The sequence below is a fragment of the Bufo bufo genome, chromosome 1, assembly GCF_905171765.1.
Source record: "Bufo bufo chromosome 1, aBufBuf1.1, whole genome shotgun sequence".
NCBI lineage: Eukaryota > Metazoa > Chordata > Amphibia > Anura > Bufonidae > Bufo > Bufo bufo.
In genome coordinates, this window is record NC_053389.1 from 387,290,411 (window position 1) to 387,312,924 (window position 22,514).

At 45.8% G+C, this 22,514-nt stretch overlaps 1 protein-coding gene across 2 annotated transcripts in view; it reads right to left on the reverse strand.

The window, feature by feature from the left end:
* Nucleotides 1-22,514, reverse strand: part of RGS14 (regulator of G protein signaling 14) — a 164,928-nt gene that overhangs the window by 127,295 nt on the left and 15,119 nt on the right. For both annotated transcript variants that reach the window (XM_040405553.1, XM_040405545.1), the window contains exon 3: nt 1,559-1,719. In XM_040405553.1, the coding sequence (XP_040261487.1) occupies nt 1,559-1,719 (161 nt within the window). The remainder of the gene's footprint in view (nt 1-1,558; nt 1,720-22,514) is intronic.

Here is a 22,514-nt window from a genome sequence, read left to right on the forward strand (position 1 = left end):
ACTTTGGTTGTACACATAGAAATTACATAAATTACTGTTTCAAAATCTCGTTAACGAAGCCGAGTTCAGCTTCAGAATGTGAAACAGTAATTTATGTGCATAACCGAAGTGTAACGTCATAGACGCGAGACGAAGCAAGTCTCGCGTTATTCACAGCTAGATTTATAAGGCCTCAGCAGAGTGCGCCATTCATCTTTCAAAGGAGTTCTGAAAAATGAAAGGTGGAATCTGATTGGTTGCTACGGGCAACTAAACCAGTCTTCCTTTACATCAGTTTTGATAAATCTCCCCATGGAATATTATGTACAATTTTAGGCACCTGTGCACAAGAAAGACATGTGAGAGCTTGAGCGGGTTCAAAAGTTGTCACTAAAGTAATAACTGGAATGGGTGGACTACAGTACCCAGAAATATTATCAAAATTAGGGTTATTCACTTTAGAAAAAAGACGATGTAATAACTATGTATATATACAGTATATCAAAGGCCAGTACAGAGATGTCTCCCCTGATCTAGTTATACCCGTGACTGTGACGAGGAGACATACTCTACATTTAAGCCTCATTCACACATCAGTGTTTCATGGACGTGTGCTGTACGTGTTCTCCACCGACAGCACACGTCCCCATTCATTTTAATGTGTGTATTCAGACATCAGTGTTTTAGCACGGTCCGTGGGTCCGTGTTTTTAGCACGGATGCATGCTCTATTTTGGCCGTGTTCACGGATCCATCACGCCCGTTATAGTCTATGGGTCCGTGTTGCATCCGTGTTTTACGAATCATTAAGCTTCTTTGAAAATTATTTTTCAGCTGTTCAGTGTCAGTGAAACACTGATGCAACACGGACAGCAAAAAACGGACACACTGACCCAACAAGGATCCTTCACGGACAGCTTCACGGATGCATCACTGACCACCTGCTCACGGATTTAAGCACGGACACGGACGTGTGAATGAAGCTTTAGAGGACAGAAGGTTTGTACACAAACATAGAGGAGGATTCTTTACGGTAAGAGCAGTGAGACTATGGAACTCTGAGGAAGTGGTGATGGTGAGTTCACTAAAAGAGTTCCAGAGGGGCCTGGGTGTATTTCTGGAGGGTAATATTACAGGTTATAATTACTAAAGATGGGTCGTTGATCCAGGGAGTTAGGGCTCCTGCACATGACGGTGCCATTTTTTGCGGTCCGCAAATTGCGTATCCGCAAAACACGGATGCCGCCTGTGTGCCTTCCACAATTTTCGGAACGGAACAGGAGGCCTGGTATAGAAATGCCTATTCTTGTCTGCAAAACGGACAAGAATAGGACAGAATTTTTGCGGGGCCACGTAACGGAGCAAAAGATGCGGACAGCACTCTGTGTGCTGTCCGCATCTTTTGCAGACCCATTGAAATGATTGGCTCCGTATACGGACCGTATGCGGAACGCAGAAAACTGCCCATATACGGATCACAAAATACGTTTGTGTGAACGAGCCCTTATTCTGATTGGAGTCGGGAAGGAATTTTCTTTTTCCCAGAACTAGGTTATCATGTTATGTGCTTTTTAACATACCGTAAAGTACTCAACCCCAAGTGGATCTTGAAGAAGCCTTTCAAATGATACTGCCCAGCTGGCGACTGAATGTTCTGACCCAAGTCCAGCAGTCTGGACACTAGGCAAACTGTTGAGACTCTGGTCACTTCCTCGCCCATCTAAATCAGTGTTGTTCAACTCTACAAAAGAATTGAAACAGATCAGCAAACTTAAAACTCTATTTCAACAAAAGACATTTTCACATTTGCCTATTTTGGTCATTATTTTGTGTCAGTATTCCCACGCAAAAACTATACGAGTTGGTGTAAAGCATTCTACAATTCCCTCCCTTAAGCTGGTTTCACTCACACTGTATGTCTTTTTATGTGTTTTTTGAAAATAAAAATGCCAAATGTTAGCTGTAAGCCTATGGTAATTATAAAATACAGTACAAACAATGCAATTTTTGTTGTGGCATTTTTCTTAATTTGCGGTGCATATTTTCAGTCTATGACTTTGTTTTAATGGGAACATGATCTGGAAATGTAGGGCTTTTGCCACTGTTTGAAAACACACTATTTTAACAAAAATGTTTTAAAACGTCATAAAAATGCTTGTCAAATAAAAACGCATGCTATTTTTTCTTACTCAAAAAATCCCTAACTAAATTTGTGTGAAGGGAGCCTTATATCTTTCTCTTTTTTCTTAATATAATTACAAATACTGATGCAGAATACTGACCAAAATACTGACAATGTGAATGTGGGTTTAGTATAAATAGGTTTCCCATATATATTACTGCTAGGGTCCAAACATATAAAGCCCCACTTACCTTTGTAATGATCATGATGATGCATGTTTCTAAAAAATATGTTCCTGTACTCTCCCAATGCATTCGGAAAGTCTTCAGACCCTTTCACTTTTTTCACATTTAGTTATGTTGTGGCCTTGTGCTAAAAGCAAGTTTTTTTTCTCAAACTGAACTCAATACCCCATAATGAGAATGTGATAACAGACTTTTAGAAATGTTTGCAAATATATTAAAAAGGAAAAACTTACATTTTGCATGTACAAACCGGATTCCAAAAAAGTTGGGACACTAAACAAATTGTGAATAAAAACTGAATGCAATGATGTGGAGATGGCAAATGTCAATATTTTATTTGTAATAGAACGTAGATGACAGATCAAACGTTTAATCCGAGTAAATGTATCATTTTAAAGGAAAAATACGTTGATTCCAATTTTCACGGTGTCAACAAATGCCAAAAAAGTTGGGACAAGTAGCAATAAGAGGCTGGAAAAAGTAAATTTGAGCATAACGAAGAGCTGGAAGACCAATTAACACTAATTAGGTCAATTGGCAACATGATTGGGTATAAAAAGAGCTTCTCAGAGTGGCAGTGTCTCTCAGAAGCCAAGATGGGTAGAGGATCACCAATTCCCACAATGTTGCGCCGAAAGATAGTGGAGCAATATCAGAAAGGTGTTACCCAGCGAAAAATTGCAAAGACTTTGTATCTATCATCATCAACTGTGCATAACATCATCCGAAGATTCAGAGAATCTGGAACAATCTCTGTGCGTAAGGGTCAAGGCCGTAAAACCATACTGGATGCCCGTGATCTCCGGGCCCTTAAACGACACTGCACCACAAACAGGAATGCTACTGTAAAGGAAATCACAGAATGGGCTCAGGAATACTTCCAGAAACCATTGTCAGTGAACACAATCCACCGTGCCATCTGCCGTTGCCAGCTGAAACTCTACAGTGCAAAGAAGAAGCCATTTCTAAGCAAGATCCACAAGCTCAGGCGTTTTCACTGGGCCAGGGATCATTTAAAATGGAGTGTGGCAAAATGGAAGACTGTTCTGTGGTCAGACGAGTCACGATTCGAAGTTCTTTTTGGAAATCTGGGACGCCATGTCATCCGGACCAAAGAGGACAAGGACAACCCAAGTTGTTATCAACGCTCAGTTCAGAAGCCTGCATCTCTGATGGTATGGGGTTGCATGAGTGTGTGTGGCATGGGCAGCTTGCATGTCTGGAAAGGCACCATCAATGCAGAAAAATATTTTCAGGTTCTAGAACAACATATGCTCCCATCCAGACGTCATCTCTTTACGCACAGACCACATTCTGCATCAATCACAACATCATGGCTGCGTAGGAGAAGGATTCGGGTACTGAAATGGCCAGTCTGCAGTCCAGATCTTTCACCTATAGAGAACATTTGGCGCATCATAAAGAGGAAGGTGCAACAAAGAAGGCCCAAGACGATTGAACAGTTAAAGGCCTGTATTAGACAAGAATGGGAGAGCATTCCTATTTCTAAAACTTGAGAAACTGGTCTCCTCGGTCCCCAGACGTCTGTTGAGTGTTGTAAGAAGAAGGGGAGATGCCACACAGTTGTGAAAATGGCCTTGTCCCAACTTTTGGGGGATTTGTTGACACCATGAAATTCTGATTCAACATATTTTTCCCTTAAAATGGTACATTTTCTCAGTTTAAACTTTTGTTCGTGATTTATGTTCTATTCTGAATAAAATATTAGAAGTTGGCACCTCCACATCATTGCATTCAGTTTTTATTCACGATTTGTATAATGTCCCAACTTTTTTGGAATCCGGTTTGTACATAAGAACATTTACTATGACACTTGAAATTTTGTTCTGAGGTCCTTGCATTTCTCTTGATCATCTTTGAGATATGTCTACACCTTGATTGGAGTTCACCTGTGGTAAATTCAGTTGATTGGACATGATTTGGAAGCACACACCCTGTCTATAAAGGGTCTCACAGCTGATAATGCATATCAGAGCAAAAAAAAAAAACAAGCAATGAGGAGGAAAGAAATGCCTGTAGAGATCAGATACATGATTGTGTGGAGCCACAGATCTGGAGAAGGGCACATGAAAAATTTATGCTCCACAGAAAGTTCCCAAGAGCACATTGGCCTCCATAATTCTTAAATGGAAAAGGTTTGGAACAACCAGGACTCTTGCTAGAGCTGGCCATCCCACCAAACTTAGTAATCAGGGGAAAGGGCCTTGGTAAGAGAGGTGACCAGGAACCCAATAGTCACTCTGCCTGAGCTCCAAAGAACCTGTGTGCAGATTGAAGAATCTTCCTGAAGGTCAACCATCACTGCAGTGCTCCACCAATCTGGAATTTATGGCAGTGTGACCAGAAAGAAACCTCTCTTCAGTAAATGACTGAGAAACAAGATTCTCTGGTCTGATGAAACCATGATTGAACTTGGTGACCTCAATTCTAAACATGGCCATACACAAGATTAAAGTTGGCCAGAATTCCGTTGCAAAACTAGTGGGAACAAATGTTCACGATCGCAGATGGCAGACTCTAGTCTGCTGAAAATGCGACCCACCATGCTGGAAAGCTTCAGCGTTTATCAGTCAAGACTAGGGATGAGCGAACCCGAACTATATAGTTCGGGTTCGTACCGAATTTTGGGGTGTCCGTGACACGGACCCGAACCCGAACATTTTCGTAAAAGTCTGGGTTCGGGTTCGGTGTTCGGCGCTTTCTTGGCGCTTTTTGAAAGGCTGCAAAGCAGCCAATCAACAAGCGTCATACTACTTGGCCCAAGAGGCCATCACAGCCATGCCTACTATTGGCATGGCTGTGATTGGCCAGTGCACCATGTGACCCAGCCTCTATTTAAGCTGGAGTCACGTAGCGCCGCACGTCACTCTGCTATGATCAGTATAGGGAGAGGTTGCAGCTGCGACGTTAGGGCGAGATTAGGCAGATTAACTCCTCCAAAAGACTTCATTCTGTGATCGATCTGCAGCTGTGGATCATTGAAGTGCTATTATTGACTTGCTCACTTTTTTGAGGCTGCCCAGAGCGTTTTTAGATCACTTTTTTTCTGGGGTGATCGGCGGCCATTTTGTGACTTGTGGTGCGCCAGCACGAGCTATCACCAAGTGTATTTAACCATCGATAGTGTGGTTATTTTGTGCTATATCCTACATCAGCTGCAGTCTGAGCCTGTGTCACCGAAGTGCATTTAACCATCAACAGTCTGGTTATTTTTTGGCCATATACTACATCAGCTGCAGGCTGAGCCTGTGTCACCCAAGTGCATTTAACCATCAACAGTCTGATTATTTTTTGGCCATATACTACATCTGGTGCAGGCTGAGCCTGTGTCACCCAAGTGTATTTAACCATCGATAGTGTGGTTATTTTGTGCTATATACTACATCTGGTGCAGGCTGAGCCTGTGTCACCCAAGTGCATTTAACCATCAACAGTCTGATTATTTTTTGGCCATATACTACATCTGGTGCAGGCTGAGCCTGTGTCACCCAAGTGCATTTAACCATCAACAGTGTGGTTATTTTCTGGCCATATATTACATCAGGGGCAAGTTGAGCCTGTCACCCAGCGCCTAAAAAATAGACCTGACATTTCTATTCAACCAAATCTGTACTGTTTTAGCTGGTCAAGTTATTTGTATTGACCGTAAAAGCACACTTTTTTTTCTGGGTTGAAAAAGCATTCCCAAATTTGCCATTCTCAAAATAAGTAGTTTCTGGTATTTGAGGCCTACTTGAAATCTATCCCAAAAAGAAAATCTTACATTGAAGGTATTGATAGTGTCATTCAGAAAAACCTAAGACACACGCTAGCGTGCTGATAGAAGTGTGATTCTGTGATTAAACCTATACCTGTCACACAGCGCAAAAAAAAAAACAGGTCTCACATCTCTATTCAACCAAATCTGCAGTGTTTTATCTGGTCAAATTATTTGTAGTGACCGTAAAAGCAGACTTTTTGTTCTGGGTTGAAAAAGCATTCCCAAATTTGCCATTCTCAAAATAACTAGTTTCTGGTATTTGAGGCCTACTTGAAATCTATCCCAAAAAGAAAATCTTACATTGAAGGTATTGATAGTGTCATTCAGAAAAACCTAAGACACACGCTAGCGTGCTGATAGAAGTGTGATTCTGTGATTAAACCTATACCTGTCACACAGCGCAAAAAAAAACAGGTCTCACATCTCTATTCAACCAAATCTGCAGAGTTTTAGCTGGTCAAGTTATTTGTAGTGACCGTAAAAGCAGACTTTTTGTTCTGGGTTGAAAAAGCATTCCCAAATTTGCCATTCTCAAAATTGTGGTGAACGGGAACAATGAGGAAAACATCTAATAAGGGACGCGGACGTGGACATGGTCGTGGTGGTGTTAGTGGACCCTCTGGTGCTGGGAGAGGACGTGGCCGTTCTGCCACAGCCACACGTCCTAGTGAACCAACTACCTCAGGTTCCAGTAGCCAGCAGAATTTACAGCGATATTTGGTGGGGCCCAATGCCGTTCTAAGGATGGTAAGGCCTGAGCAGGTACAGGCATTAGTCAATTGGGTGGCCGACAGTGGATCCAGCACGTTCACATTATCTCCCACCCAGACCTCTGCAGAAAGCGCACAGATGGCGCATGAAAACCAAGCCCATCGGTCTGTCACATCACCCCCATGCATATCAGGGAAACTGTCTGAGCCTCAAGTTATGCAGCAGTCTCTTATGCTGTTTGAAGACTCTGCTGCCAGGGTTTCCCAAGGGCATCCACCTAGCCCTTCCCCAGGGGTGGAAGAGATAGAATGCACTAACGCACAACCACTTATTTTTCCTGATGATGAGGACATGGGAATACCACCTCAGCACGTCTCTGATGATGACGAAACACAGGTGCCAACTGCTGCGTCTTTCTGCAGTGTGCAGACTGAACAGGAGGTCAGGGATCAAGACTGGGTGGAAGACGATGCAGGGGACGATGAGGTCCTAGACCCCACATGGAATGAAGGTCGTGCCACTGACTTTCACAGTTCGGAGGAAGAGGCAGTGGTGAGACCGAGCCAACAGCGTAGCAAAAGAGGGAGCAGTGGGCAAAATCAGAACACCCGCCGCCAAGAGACTCCGCCTGCTACTGACCGCCGCCATCTGGGACCAAGCACCCCAAAGGCAGCTTCAAGGAGTTCCCTGGCATGGCACTTCTTCAAACAATGTGCTGACGACAAGACCCGAGTGGTTTGCACGCTGTGCCATCAGAGCCTGAAGCGAGGCATTAACGTTCTGAACCTTAGCAAAACCTGCATGACCAGGCACCTGCATGCAAAGCATGAACTGCAGTGGAGTAAACACCTTAAAAATAAGGAAGTCACTCAGGCTCCCACTGCTACCTCTTCTGCTGCTGCCGCCTCGGCCTCTTCTGCTGCTGCCGCCGCCTCGGTCTCTTCTGCTGCTGCTGCCGCCGCCTCGGCCTTTTCCTCCGCCTCTGGAGGAACGTTGGCACCTGCCGCCCAGCAAACATGGGATGTACCACCAACACCACCACCTGCGTCACCAAGCATCTCAACCATGTCACACGGCAGCATTCAGCTCTCCATCTCACAAACATTTGAGAGAAAGCGTAAATTCCCACCTAGCCACCCTCGATCCCTGGCCCTGAATGCCAGCATTTCTAAACTACTGGCCTATGAAATGCTGTCATTTAGGCTGGTGGACACACACAGCTTCAAACAGCTCATGTCACTTGCTGTCCCACAGTATGTTGTTCCCAGCCGCCACTACTTCTCCAAGAGAGCCGTGCCTTCCCTGCACAAACAAGTGTCCGATAAAATCAAGTGTGCACTGCGCAACGCCATCTGTGGCAAGGTCCACCTAACCACAGATACGTGGACCAGTAAGCACGGCCAGGGACGCTATATCTCCCTAACTGCACACTGGGTAAATGTAGTGGCGGCTGGGCCCCAGGCGGAGAGCTGTTTGGCGCACGTCCTTCCGCCGCCAAGGATCGCAGGGCAACATTCTTTGCCTCCTGTCTCCTCCTCCTCCTACTCAGCTTCCTCCTCCTCTTCTTCCACCTGCTTATCCAGTCAGCCACACACCTTCACCACCAACTTCAGCACAGCACGGGGTAAACGTCAGCAGGCCATTCTGAAACTCATATGTTTGGGGGACAGGCCCCACACCGCACAGGAGTTCTGGCGGGGTATAGAACAACAGACCGACGAGTGGTTGCTGCCGGTGAGCCTCAAGCCCGGCCTGGTGGTGTGCGATAATGGGCGAAATCTCGTTGCAGCTCTGGGACTAGCCGGTTTGACGCACATCCCTTGCCTGGCGCATGTGCTGAATTTGGTGGTGCAGAAGTTCATTCGTAACTACCCAGACATGTCAGATCTGCTGCATAAAGTGCGGGCCGTCTGTTCGCGCTTCCGGCGTTCACACCCTGCTGCTGCTCGCCTGTCTGCGCTACAGCATAACTTCGGCCTTCCCGCTCACCGCCTCATATGCGACGTGCCCACCAGGTGGAACTCCACCTTGCATATGCTGGACAGACTGTGCGAGCAGCAGCAGGCCAAGTGGAGTTTCAGCTGCAGCACGCACGGGTCAGTCGCACTGTGGATCAGACCCACTTCACCACCAATGACTGGGCCTCCATGCGAGACCTGTGTGCCCTGTTGCGCTGTTTCGAGTACTCCACCAACATGGCCAGTGGCGATGACGCCGTTATCAGCGTTACAATACCACTTCTATGTCTCCTTGAGAAAACACTTAGGGCAATGATGGAAGAGGAGGTGGCCCAGGAGGAAGAGGAGGAAGAGGGGTCATTTTTAGCACTTTCAGGCCAGTCTCTTCGAAGTGACTCAGAGGGAGGTTTTTTGCAACACCAGAGGCCAGGTACAAATGTGGCCAGACAGGGCCCACTACTGGAGGACGAGGAGGACGAGGATGAGGAGGAGGTGGAGGAGGATGAGGATGAAGCATGTTCACAGCGGGGTGGCACCCAAAGCAGCTCGGGCCCATCACTGGTGCGTGGCTGGGGGGAAACACAGGACGATGACGATACGCCTCCCACAGAGGACAGCTTGTCCTTACCTCTGGGCAGCCTGGCACACATGAGCGACTACATGCTGCAGTGCCTGCGCAACGACAGCAGAGTTGCCCACATTTTAACGTGTGCGGACTACTGGGTTGCCACCCTGCTGGATCCCCGGTACAAAGACAATGTGCCCACCTTACTTCCTACACTGGAGCGTGATAGGAAGATGCGCGAGTTCAAGCGCACGTTGGTAGACGCGCTACTGAGAGCATTCCCAAATGTCACAGGGGAACCAGTGGAGGCCCAAGGCGAAGGCAGAGGAGGAGCAAGAGGTCGCCAACGCAGTTGTGTCACGCCCAGCTCCTCTGAGGGCAGGGTTAGCATGGCAGAGATGTGGAAAAGTTTTGTCAACACGCCACAGCTAAGTGCACCACCACCTGATACGGAACGTGTTAGCAGGAGGCAACATTTCACTAACATGGTGGAACAGTACCTGTGCACACCCCTCCACGTACTGACTGATGGTTCGGCCCCATTCAACTTCTGGGTCTCCAAATTGTCCACGTGGCCAGAGCTAGCCTTTTATGCCTTGGAGGTGCTGGCCTGCCCGGCGGCCAGCGTTTTGTCTGAACGTGTATTCAGCACGGCAGGGGGCGTCATTACAGACAAACGCAGCCGCCTGTCTACAGCCAATGTGGACAAGCTGACGTTAATAAAAATAAACCAGGCATGGATCCCACAGGACCTGTCCATCCCTTGTGCAGATTAGATATTAACTACCTCCCCTTAACAATATATTATTCTACTCCAGGGCACTTCCTCATTCAATACTATTTTTAATTTCATTTTACCATTATATTGCGGGGCAACCCAAAGTTGAATGAACCTCTCCTCTGTCTGGGTCCCGGGGCCTAAATGTGTGACAGTGGCCTGTTCCAGTGGTGGGTGACGTGAAGCCTGATTCTCTGCTATGACATGAAGACAGATTCTGCGCTGACATAAGGCCAGATTCTCTGTTACGGGACCTCTCTCCTCTGCCTGGGTGCCGGGGCCTAAATGTGTGACAGTGGCCTGTTCCAGTGGTGGGTGACGTGAAGCCTGATTCTCTGCTATGACATGAAGGCTGATTCTGCGCTGACATCAGGCCAGATTCTCTGTTACGGGACCTCTCTCCTCTGCCTGGGTGCCTGGGCCTAAATGTGTGACAGTGGCCTGTTCCAGTGGTGGGTGACGTGAAGCCTGATTCTCTGCTATGACATGAAGACAGATTCTGCGCTGACATAAGGCCAGATTCTCTGTTACGGGACCTCTCTCCTCTGCCTGGGTGCCTGAGCCTAAATGTGTGACAGTGGCCTGTTCCAGTGGTGGGTGACGTGAAGCCTGATTCTGTGCTATGACATGAAGACAGATTCTGCGCTGACATCAGGCCAGATTCTCTGTTACGGGACCTCTCTCCTCTGCCTGGGTGCCTGGGCCTAAATGTGTGACAGTGGCCTGTTCCAGTGGTGGGTGACGTGAAGCCTGATTCTCTGCTATGACATGAAGACAGATTCTGTGCTGAAATCAGGCCAGATTCTCTGTTACGGGACCTCTCTCCTCTGCCTGGGTGCCTGGGCCTAAATGTGTGACAGTGGCCTGTTCCAGTGGTGGGTGACGTGAAGCCTGATTCTCTGCTATGACATGAAGACAGATTCTGCGCTGACATAAGGCCAGATTCTCTGTTACGGGACCTCTCTCCTCTGCCTGGGTGCCTGGGCCTAAATGTGTGACAGTGGCCTGTTCCAGTGGTGGGTGACGTGAAGCCTGATTCTCTGCTATGACATGAAGACTGATTCTGCGCTGACATGAAGCCAGATTATCTGCTATGGCATGAAGAGACTGATTCTCTGCTGAGATGAAGCCAGATTCTTTGCTATGGCATGAAGAGACTGATTCTCTGCTGACGTGAAGCCAGATTCTCTGCTATGGGACCTCTGTCCAATTGATATTGGTTCATTTTTATTTTTTTTATTTTAATTTTAATTCATTTCCCTATCCACATTTGTTTGCAGGGGATTTACCTACATGTTGCTGCCTTTTGCAGCCCTCTAGCTCTTTCCTGGGCTGTTTTACAGCCTTTTTAGTGCCCAAAAGTTCGGGTCCCCATTGACTTCAATGGGGTTCGGGTTCGGGACGAAGTTCGGATCGGGTTCGGATCCCGAACCCGAACATTTCCGGGAAGTTCGGCCGAACTTCTCGAACCCGAACATCCAGGTGTTCGCTCAACTCTAGTCAAGACTGGATGTTAATGGCGTGATCAGCTGATTTCAGCCGATCACTTGCCATTGCGCTCAAGCACCAGGGAGTCTGTTTTCATAAAAAACTGACTCCCTGGTAGGGTAGTTTAGTTGGTGGGATCATTCGTACAAATGGTCCCATGGACAATTGATCAGCCACAATGTTGCCGACCATTGTCTCAAATGACCAGCTTAATTGTCATGTTTGGAGAAAACCAGGCGTTGCCCAATACCATTGAATACAGTGAAGCTAGCAACGGTTCTTCAACCAAGTACTGATTAAAGGGTCTGAATACTTATGTCAATGTAAGATTTTAGTTTCTGGTTTTCAATAAATTAGTGAACATTGTGTTTTCACTTTTTCATTATGGAGTGCTGAGTGGAGTATGAGGGAGAGAAATTTGAATTTTTTTATTAAGGACACGATCACAACATAACAAAATGTGAAAAAAGTTTGTCTGAAGATTTTCCGAATGCACTGTCTTTGCTATTGAAGCAGAAGAAAAAGGGAAGAGACATGTTTGAAATTTGACAAGAGCCTTGTTCACCTCCTCTTATCTCAAAAACACTGCCAGGACAGTTTGTGACAATTGTGTCTGTGTTTACTGGCAGAAGTTGCTGTGAGATGGTTAAGAGGAATATGCTGTTAAGCAGAGTAGTTACCTGTGGTTAAAGCCTGTATTAGACTGGCTAATTGTCAGTAATACTGCTGCCAATTACCCAATGAATGAGCAAACACTTGTTCATCGGGCAATCCAGATTTTTAAGATTGCTTAAAAATTGTTTGCTGGTGGCAGATTGTGCTGTGTAATCACGATCTGCTGCTGGCAAACAACTGGACAGCATAGGGACGAGTGATGGCATAATGATCACATGAATAATGATACATATAATAACAGTGGTCTCCCCGCTAGTGAGCAGACAATTGCTAGGAAGGAATGCTTCCCTTCTGATAATCGCCTGCCTGATCTGGCTGTCTAATACAGCCTTAAGACACTCCTATGAGAAATAAGCTTAAAGGCTATCTACAGGGTGGGCCATTTATATGGATACACCTTAATAAAATGGGAATGGTTGGTGATATTAACTTCCTGTTTGTGGCACATTAGTATATGTGAGGGGGGAAACTTTTCAAGATGGGTGGTGACCATGGCGGACATTTTGAAGTCGGACATTTTGAATCCAACTTTAGTTTTTTCAATAGGAAGAGGGTCATGTGACACATCAAACTTATTGGGAATTTCCCACGAAACACAATGGTGTGCTTGGTTTTAACGTAACTTTATTCTTTCATGAGTTATTTACAAGTTTCGCTTTGTTTACAGCCATTGACATGTCGCCGAGGTTAACACGTGAGGAGCGGATAGAAATTGTGTTGATGTCTGGTGAACGCAGTAACCGGGTCATTGCAGCAGATTTCAATGCAAGACACCCTACGAGACCACCCATCTCCCATGCTACAGTTAGCAAACTGCTTGCTAAGTTTCGTGAAACTGGTTCAGTGTTGGATTTGCCAAAATGTGGACGCATGAAATCTGTCTCTAATGAAGAAACATCAGTGGCTGTCCTAGCTTCATTCAGCAAGAGCCCACAGCGTAGCACTCGCCGCATGTCACTGGAGAGTGGCATTAGTCGAACATCCCTTCGGCGGATATTAGCTACTCACAAATGGCACCCTTACAAACTCCAGCTACTGCAGCATCTCAATGAGGATGACCCAGATCGGCGCACTGAATTTGCAGAATGGGCAAAACAAAAATTGGAACAGGACCCTCAGTTTACGCAGAAGATTTTGTTCAGTGATGAGGCAAACTTTTATGTGAATGGTGAAGTTAACAAACAAAACCACCGCTATTGGTCTGACACTAACCCACATTAGATAGATCCCTCCAAGACTGTTGGAACAAAAAAATTTATGGTATGGTGTGGTATATGGGGTACAAAGATAGTGGGGCCATTCTTCATCAATGGAAACCTCAAGGCCACTGGATATGCGAAATTGCTACATGATGATGTGTTTCCCTCTTTATGCACTGAAGCTGGCACGTTCCCTGAGTTTTTCCAGCAAGATGGTGCACCACCACATTATGGGTGTCAGGTCCGAGCATTCCTAGATGAACAGTTTCCTGGAAAGTGGATTGGTCATCGTGGGCCAGTTGAATGGCCCCCAAGATCTCCCGATCTGACCCCCTTAGACTTTTATCTTTGGGGTCTTCTGAAGGCAATTGTCTATGCTGTGAAGATACGAGATGTGCAGCACCTGAAACTACGGATACTGGAAGCCTGTGCTAGTATTTCTCCTGCGGTGTTGCTATCAGTGTGTGAAGAGTGGGAGAAGAGGGTTGCATTGACAATCCAACACAATGGGCAGCACATTGAACACATTTTATAAGTGGTCAGAAACTTGTAAATAACTCATGAAAGAATAAAGTTATGTTAAAACCAAGCACACCATTGTTTTTCTTGTGAAATTCCCAATAAGTTTGATGTGTCACATGACCCTATTCCTATTAAAAAAAACAAAAGTTGGATTCAAAATGGCCGACTTCAAAATGGCCACCATGGTCACCACCCATCTTGAAAAGTTTCCCCCTCACATATACTAATGTGCCACAAACAGGAAGTTAATATCACCAACCATTCCCATTTTATTAAGGTGTATCCATATAAATGGCCCACCCTGTACATCTTTGGATTTTTTTAAATCATTGCATTGTACTGATTTTGAGCTAAAAATCATTTTTTCAGTTGGTCTTCATAAAAAATATGGAGCAACGGGCCACAAGTGCAGGATCTGCTCCCCTGTATATATATGCACAACTGCATGTGGGTTTGAGCACTTCCTGCTTGTTTAATACCACGCCATTCTTTTCAGTATGCTCTTAAAGCAGCCTCAGGATTTTCTATTTTTTCTGTCAGTTGGGGAGCTGACAGGCTCCTTATCTCTGCTCTCTGTCTTTATAAACAATCATTATAGATCAGTTCTTAGCTTACTGATAAGAATGTGGCTTAAATAAATTGTTAAATTAGTGGTTTAGAGATAAGGTTTATTAGATGACTGGCACAAACTGAAAGTACCAGACACAGTTAGAAAAACTTAACCCTTTGTGACAGAAATTATGATTTTTAGCCAAAAATAAGTAAAATGCAATTCTAAACAAAAATTGTCCTTGAAGGTGTGCATAGCCTTTAATTATTGTTTAATTTGCATCTCAATTCCCAAACATTTTCAGGATCTGCTTGCTGTCAGTGAAGAAATTTATTATTGTTTACATTGAAAGGTACAGAAACCTGTTTGTACCTAGTTACAGGTACGTAACAGCTGTTATTATAATGATAGTAAGGATGGTGTCTAGGACAGAAGAGAAATTATTGTTGTTTCTGTACTTAGCTCACAGAGGATTGACTGATCAGGTAGCCCAAAACCCTATTCTACCTTAAAGGGGTTATCCAATACTATAAAAATGACTCGCATATGCCGGGCCCTTCACAGTGAATATACTTACCTAGCTCCAGGGGGACCAGGATCGGCGCGGGGAGCGGGGTAAGTATATTCATTGTGAGGGGCCCGGCATATGGAGGACATTTTTAGAGTATTAGATAGCCTCCGAAGGTGTAAATAGCCTTTAAAGGGGTTATTTTGTTTTTTTGATTGCATGTTACTCATTTTGGGCTGAAATAATCTTTTTTTTCTACTGACCTTTTTAAAAAAAAATTATAAACTGTTCTGTCACAAAGGGTTAACTGATTTTCTAGCTGTGTGAATCCTACTTTCACTTTGTGCTGTCATCTAATAACCCTTATCTGTAAATTACTAAAAGGTCATAAACACTTATTTAAGCCACATTCTTATCAGTAAGATAATAAATTAGCTATAATGAGTGTTTAGGAGGTCAGAGATCAGAGATAAGGAGCCTTCAGCTGTGTCAAAACAGCACGCTACATGAGAATTTCAAGTGTACAGAGAAAAGGGCTCAACATTTTTAATAAAGACCAAATGAAAAGGTTTTTTTTAGATCGCAATGAGTACAAAGCAATAATAAATAAAAAAAATTACCCCCAAAAGTGTACATAGCCTTTAAAGGGGTTCTCTAAAACTTGACATCGCTGTCGATCAGCTGTATGAAGGGAAGACGTGCACTGTGTACGCGTGCTGTCTCCCCTCTCTCTTCCTGCTCGTCATAGACATACGGTAGCAGCAGCAAGCAGGAAGAGAGACAGGAGAGGGCACGCGCTCATGGTGCCTGCCTTCCCTTCATACAGCTGATCTGATATTAATGACCTATCCTGAGGATAGGTCATCAATATTAAAAGCTCAGAGAACCCCTTTAAGGCTGGGGCTACCAGGTCACTTTGGCAGATGCATGACATGCAGCCAAAGATCACAGCATTGCAATTTGGGTTGGTACTTTTCCCAACAAAAAAGAGCGGCCATGTTAAGCAACGACCAAAAGGGGGTGTGGCTTGGGGGCATGGTTTAACACATGATGTTAATTTTAAAGGGTTGTGGTCTAACGCTGGGCTATAATAAACAGGCATGTTGCCAGATTTAGCGCCTAATTTATGACGGGGCGTACATCTCATAATAAATTAGGTGCAGCATCCGGCAGTCCAGGTGCCCAAACAGAAATCTATGGCAGCCTCTGGTTGGAGAAGATTTTAGTGTTAGTTTATGCTAGAAAACTGGTGTAAATGATACTAAATTTGGTGAGGCCAAAACAGCACTTGCGCATCAGTGACATAACTCATCATGCTGTGGTCTCACCGGGGGCTGCGGGATTGGAAACACATCGGCAATCCAGTCCCCAGTTCTCTGCCGAGCCTCTCAGTGTGACATAACATTCACCAGACAGTTATGCACACGACGCGGGTGACGAAGGGCAGAAATGGCTGTGATGTCTCTGTGGTACTAACGTTATTTTCATTGTTCTGCTCTTGCTGCAGAGCAGAAGAATGGAAATAGCACAGGTGTGAACACAGCCTTAGACCTCATGCACACCACCATATTCATATTGTGGTCCGCAAACAACGGATTCACAGAATACGGATACCGTCACTGTGCAGTGTCCCACTCAGTGATGGTCGTGGGCACTTCAAACTTTTGATATTTTGTCTAATGTATTTTTGTATATACCTGTATGTCCTATTAATAGGCTGTTAGGAGGTCATTACATCTAGTCGCCCCTAGGTGGTGCTGGCATCACTTTTATATAGTCTGAGGTTTGCTAATAAAGTAGGTTGTTGTTGTAGTAGAGAGAACTGGAGAGGAGAAGAAGGTGGAAGGAGCAGAGCAGACCTAGTCCACCATGTAGCTGCCATTCCAGCCCCTTGGCTGTGGCCAGGCTAAGGGAATATGCATAATAATATTACAGCAGCATACCACAGAGCCAAAAGACTTCACAAGCAACAGTGACCAGGAGGAACCTAAAAGTACCTGGACACAGTCGGATGATTAATGCGCAAAATTATCCTTTACCACATGCCTCTATGGACATAGTGGACCGTAATTCTTCAGTGAGCATCCTTTCCAAAGAATGGAGCAGAAGGCTGATGCCTGCCATTAGGGAGCCGCCCTGTGTATTTCTACGGATTCATAAGAAACTTAATATATCTAGGACCTGCGTGCTAGAGAGTGGATAAGGGATAGACAGATATAGAAAGTAAGGAAAACTCCTCAAATAACAATTGCCAAGCCTGTTATAAGGAATACAGCTGAACCAATACTTATATTATTGCTTTACCAATTACCATATAAATGAACTGTTCTGACTACCTGAAGACAAATGATTGCTAAGTAAAAGTTCAACTGTTTTACTACAACCGACTCCTCATTCTTTCCATCACCAACCTTTGCACCTAACTGTGCTGGCATCACGAAACACCGAGATCCCAGCCTCAAAAGCACCCTATATTCACCTATACCATCAAGGCCACCTCAACTACCATCTGGCTGGTGAGCCCTGTACTGGAGAGTGCCCTGAGGATTGTCTTCCACTGCTGTCTTCCCCTTCACTGCACACTGGCCTAGGGAAGGTCTGCTAACCGTGAGTAAACGCAACTACTACCCCCATCGGCCCACCGTAGCCTCACGTGTTGCCCCTGCGGACCCAGTTGCTGCATCTACCCAATCCCCTGAGGATGCCATGTAACAGTGAAACATGTCAGGGGGCAGGACGACTAATCTGTTTTAGGGACAGTTGTAGAGGCTGTGTTTATTGTAATAGAGACAGAGCAATTATATGTGAAGTGAGGAAGCTGTCAGCAGAGTGCAGCTGTGGTCTCCTGAGATAAGAGATGTATCTATCAATGTCGACATTGTTGCAAGTGCAGAAGCTACACAAATGTGACAAACGCAGCAGCTCTCAACTGCAAGTTTTAATCATCTTCTTGCCTATCAATAATACTTTTAATGAAGAAAAATAAAAGTGAATTTTTAAATGAAAAAAAAAGGCAAATGGAAAGAAGGCGCCTAATGGTCTATGACCAACAGCAATTATTAAGCAGACTGTAATTTTGTCACTCATCAGTAGAAATGGCTAATTTTATCTGCAAAGTGAAATAGAATAGGACATGTTCTATATGAAATGGCCATACAGATGCATTTTTGTGGACCCATAGATGTTAATGGTAAGAGTGTTTGACCTGCAAAAAATGTGGATCGGATGCTGTTCCCAAATGCTGTCGTGTGCATGAGGCCTATTTTTTTGTCATCATCCGATCCACATTTTTTGTGGGTTAGATGTGGACCCATTCACCTCAATAGACCATTTGCTGTCTGCATCTGTATATAGAACATGTCCTATTCTTGTCCACATTACGGACAAGGATAGGACTATGGTCCGGACGTTTCATTCTGCAAAATCGTTTAATTCCTGTATCCATGTTTTGTGGATACGCAATTTTGCGGACTGCAAAACAGGCAACAGTCGTGTACATGAGCCCTTAACCCGTTTGTTACCAGCGCTGTACATGTTAAGGCTGCAATGTCCACGATCAGTATTATTGCTGGTCACGGACATTACCCGCGGGCCTCTGCTGTGTGAAACAGTGGAGACCTGCTGGGTATGGCGCCCGCTCATGTGTGCAGCGGGCGTCATAGCCAGCGGATGTCTACTGTTTCAAACAGCAGAGGCCTACGGCTAATGTCCGTGACCAGCAATAATGCTGATCGCGGACATTACAGCCTTGTGCCTTGATCAAATGTGATCACAGCATCTAGAGGGTGAAAAACTCAGAAGTGTGCGCTTACGGGTTAATACCGGCATCCCCCTGTGATGATCGGGGATGCCGGTAATTAATTCTAATAGGCTGGGTCTCTCTGAAGAGAGTTTGTGCACCTCAACTGCAATCTACTAGATTTCAGTGTTCTTCTGCACCAGTAAACTGGTGTAGAAGATGCTAAATATATTGGGGCTGTCGGCGCCATCCCCGCTACACCCCTTTTTGGGAAATTGGTAAGGCCAGTGGATAGTGTTGGTCGAGCACCAAAGTGCTCGGGTGCTCGAGTAGAACACCTCAGGATGCTCGGGTGCTCTACAGAGCACCCGAGCACAATGGAAGTTAATGGGAGAACCCGAGCATTAAACCAGGCACCCCCTGTGCTCTGAAGAGGTGAGGGTGTCTGGTTCACAGGAAAAGGTCAGAAATTGATGGAAACACCAGTGAAACGGTTCGGGAACAGCATTGGGAGGATGTCTAGATGCATCTTGGACTCTCAGGTCGCTGCTGGGAACGATGTTGTCAGAGTAGGACGCCACCTTTACAGACTGACAATAATACGCACAAAACCAAAGATAAAATCGATTTTAGAGGAGAAATTGTTAGGAAACATTCTTTCCTGTATATTTACTTGTATATAAAGTGCAAGTGCTGCCAAAAATTACAAGGAAGAGGCACTCCGATACAACCTGTATATCACATAAAGGAGGGCCTCATTCACATTGTGGTACAATTGTTCAGGTAGTGGGACTCCTACACTCATAAAGCCTATGCACTAAGTTAAAGGGCTGCCAAAAATTACAAGGAACCGGCACTCCAATACACCCTTTATTACACATAAAGGAGGGCATCCTACACACCCTTGAAAAACTATGATTGATAGCCTGCTGGTGACCCTCAAAAACTATTGGAGCAAGGGCCTGCTGATCTGACCACCTAAAACATTAGGGGCGAGGGCCTGCTGCTGATGTGACCATCTAAAACATTAGGGGCCAGGACCTGCTGGTGATCCTCAAAAAAAATTATGAACAAGGGCCTGCTGGTGCCCCTCTAAAACATTATGGGCGAGGGTCTGCTGGTGACCCTCAAAAACATTATGGGCGAGGGCCTGCTGGTGACCCTCAAAAACATTATGATTGTGGGCCTGCTGGTGACCCTCTAAAACATTATGGATGAGGGCCTTCTGAGCTGATCCTCTAAAACATTAGGAGCGAGGGCAGCCTAATAATCATGTTGATATAATGGAGGAGGAGGGAGAAGGATGAGAAAAGGGAAATTGAACCATATATCCTTTTTAGTGGTGGAAGGGGTGCATGGGAATACAGTGTATTCAATACACCATAAAAGCCACATTTAGAGTGCCTTTATGTTCAGCCGCTTTCCTCTGGTGGAGTAGAGAAGTCAGGGGCAATCCAAGAGTCAACTGGTCAGCATATTCAGTTGACAGGCGGATGCGCTTATCAGTTATTATGCCCCCAGCAGCACTAAATACACACTCTGACAAAACGCTGGTGGCGGGCAGGACGGCACCTCCAAGGCGTAGAGGGCCACTTCGTGCCATGTGTCCAGCTTGGACACCCAATAGTTGTAAGGCACAGAGGGATCACTTAGGATGCTGACACGGTCTGCTACATACTCCTTCACCATCTTCCAAAATGTTTCCCTCCTTGTGACACTAGGACGCACATCAGGTTGAGGGTGCTGGCAGGGCGTCATAAAACTGTCCCAGGCCTTGGAGAGTGTTGCCCTGCCTCTGTTGGAACTACTGTGTGTTCCCCTCGTATCCCCTCCTCGGTTTGCCAAGGAACTATGTAGTCTGCAGCCAGTGTTGTCAGCTGGAAACTTTTGGAGCAATTTTTCCACAAGGACCTTCTGGTATTGCACCATTTTGCTCGTCCTCTCCACCATAGGAATGAGAGATGAGAAGTTCTGTTTGTATCAGGGGTCGAGAAGGGTGAACAACCAGTAATCGGTGTTGGCCAAAATGCGTACAACGCGAGGATCACAGGAAAGGCAGCCTAACATAAAGTTAGCCAGAGTCCCAACAGACAAGACTTCGCTGTCCTCATCAGGAGGATGACTCTCAATCTCCTCATCCTCTTCCTCCTCTTCTACCCATCCACGCTGAACAGATGGAATAAAACTTCCATGGGTACTACCCTCTGTAGCAGAGGCAACCGTCTCCTGCTCCTCCTCCTCATCATTCAATTCGCACTGAGAAGATGAACTGAGGGTGGTCTGGCTATCACCCTGTGTACTGTCTTTCCCCATTTCCACCTCTTCCACATGCAAAGCGTCCGCCTTAATTGTGAGCAGCGAGCGTTTAAGTAAACACAGAAGTGGAATGGTTACGCTGATAATAGCGTTATCGCCGCTCACCATCTGTGTTAATTCCTCAAAGTTGCGTAAAACCTCACAGAGGTCAAACATCAATGCCCACTCGTCGCTTATGAAGAGCGGAAGCTGACTGGAAAGGCGACGACCATGTTGCAGCTGGCATTTTACTACTGTCCTCTGCTGCTCACAAAGACTGGTAAACATGTGGAAAGTCGAGTTCCAGCGCGTGCTCAGATCGCACAACAGTCGGTGAGCTGGAAATTGCAAGCGCTGCTGCAGCATTGTCAGACCGGTGGAAGCTGTCGATGACTTGCGGAAATGGGCACACACGCGGCGCAAGTTCACCAGTAGCTCAGTAAAATTGGGGTAGGTATGTGTGTGAGCTTGCTGAGCTCCAAAGCCGCCACCAAGTTACAGCCATTATCAGACACAACCATGCCTGGTTGTAGGTTGAGTGCGAGAGCCACAGCTCATTCTGGTCTCTTATCCCCTGCCACAGCTCTGTTGCTGCTTCCCCATTGCAATGCTACACTGCTTCCAGCTACTGACTGATGTCTGACTGGTGCTGCAAGATGATAATTCAGAGGTGGAAGTGGAGGCGGAGGAGGAGAACTGGGGGTTGCAGCCACAAACGTAGGTGGTGGCGGAAACCCTGATGGAAGTAGGGCCCACAATCCTTGACGTCGGTAGCACCTGTGACATCCCAGAGTATGACTCGCTCCTGGCCTCCACAACGTTAACCCAGTGTGCCGTTAGGGAAATGTAGCATCCCTGGCCAAAAGCACTTTTCCATGTGTGAGTCGTTAAGTGGACCTTCCCAATAACTGCGTTGGTCAGGGCACGGGTAATGTTACAGGACACATGTTGGTGTAAGGCTGGGACTGCACACCGTGAAAAATATTGGCGGCTGGGGACAGAGTAACGCAGGGAAGCCACCGCCATCAGGCTGTGGAAAGCCTTAGTGTCCACAAGCCTAAATGGCAACATTTCCAGGGCCAGCAATTTGGAAAGGTGCGCATTTAGTGCTATGGCCTGTGGGTGGGTGGCTGGGTATTTGCGCTTTCGTTCAAAGGCCTGGGGTATAGACATCTGTATGCTGCGCTGGGACACAGAAGTGGATGTGCTAGCTGATGGTGCTTGCGAAGGTCCAGGTGCATGGCGGGAGGCATCTGGGCCTGCATCTTAGACAGGGAATTGGCCAGCATGTAACACAGGGGAAGAGGAGGTAGTGGTGTGACCAGCAGACACTGATTGTGGACCCAGGCGTTCGGCCCACCTATTAGGGTGCTTTGATGCCATGTGGCGGATCATGCTGG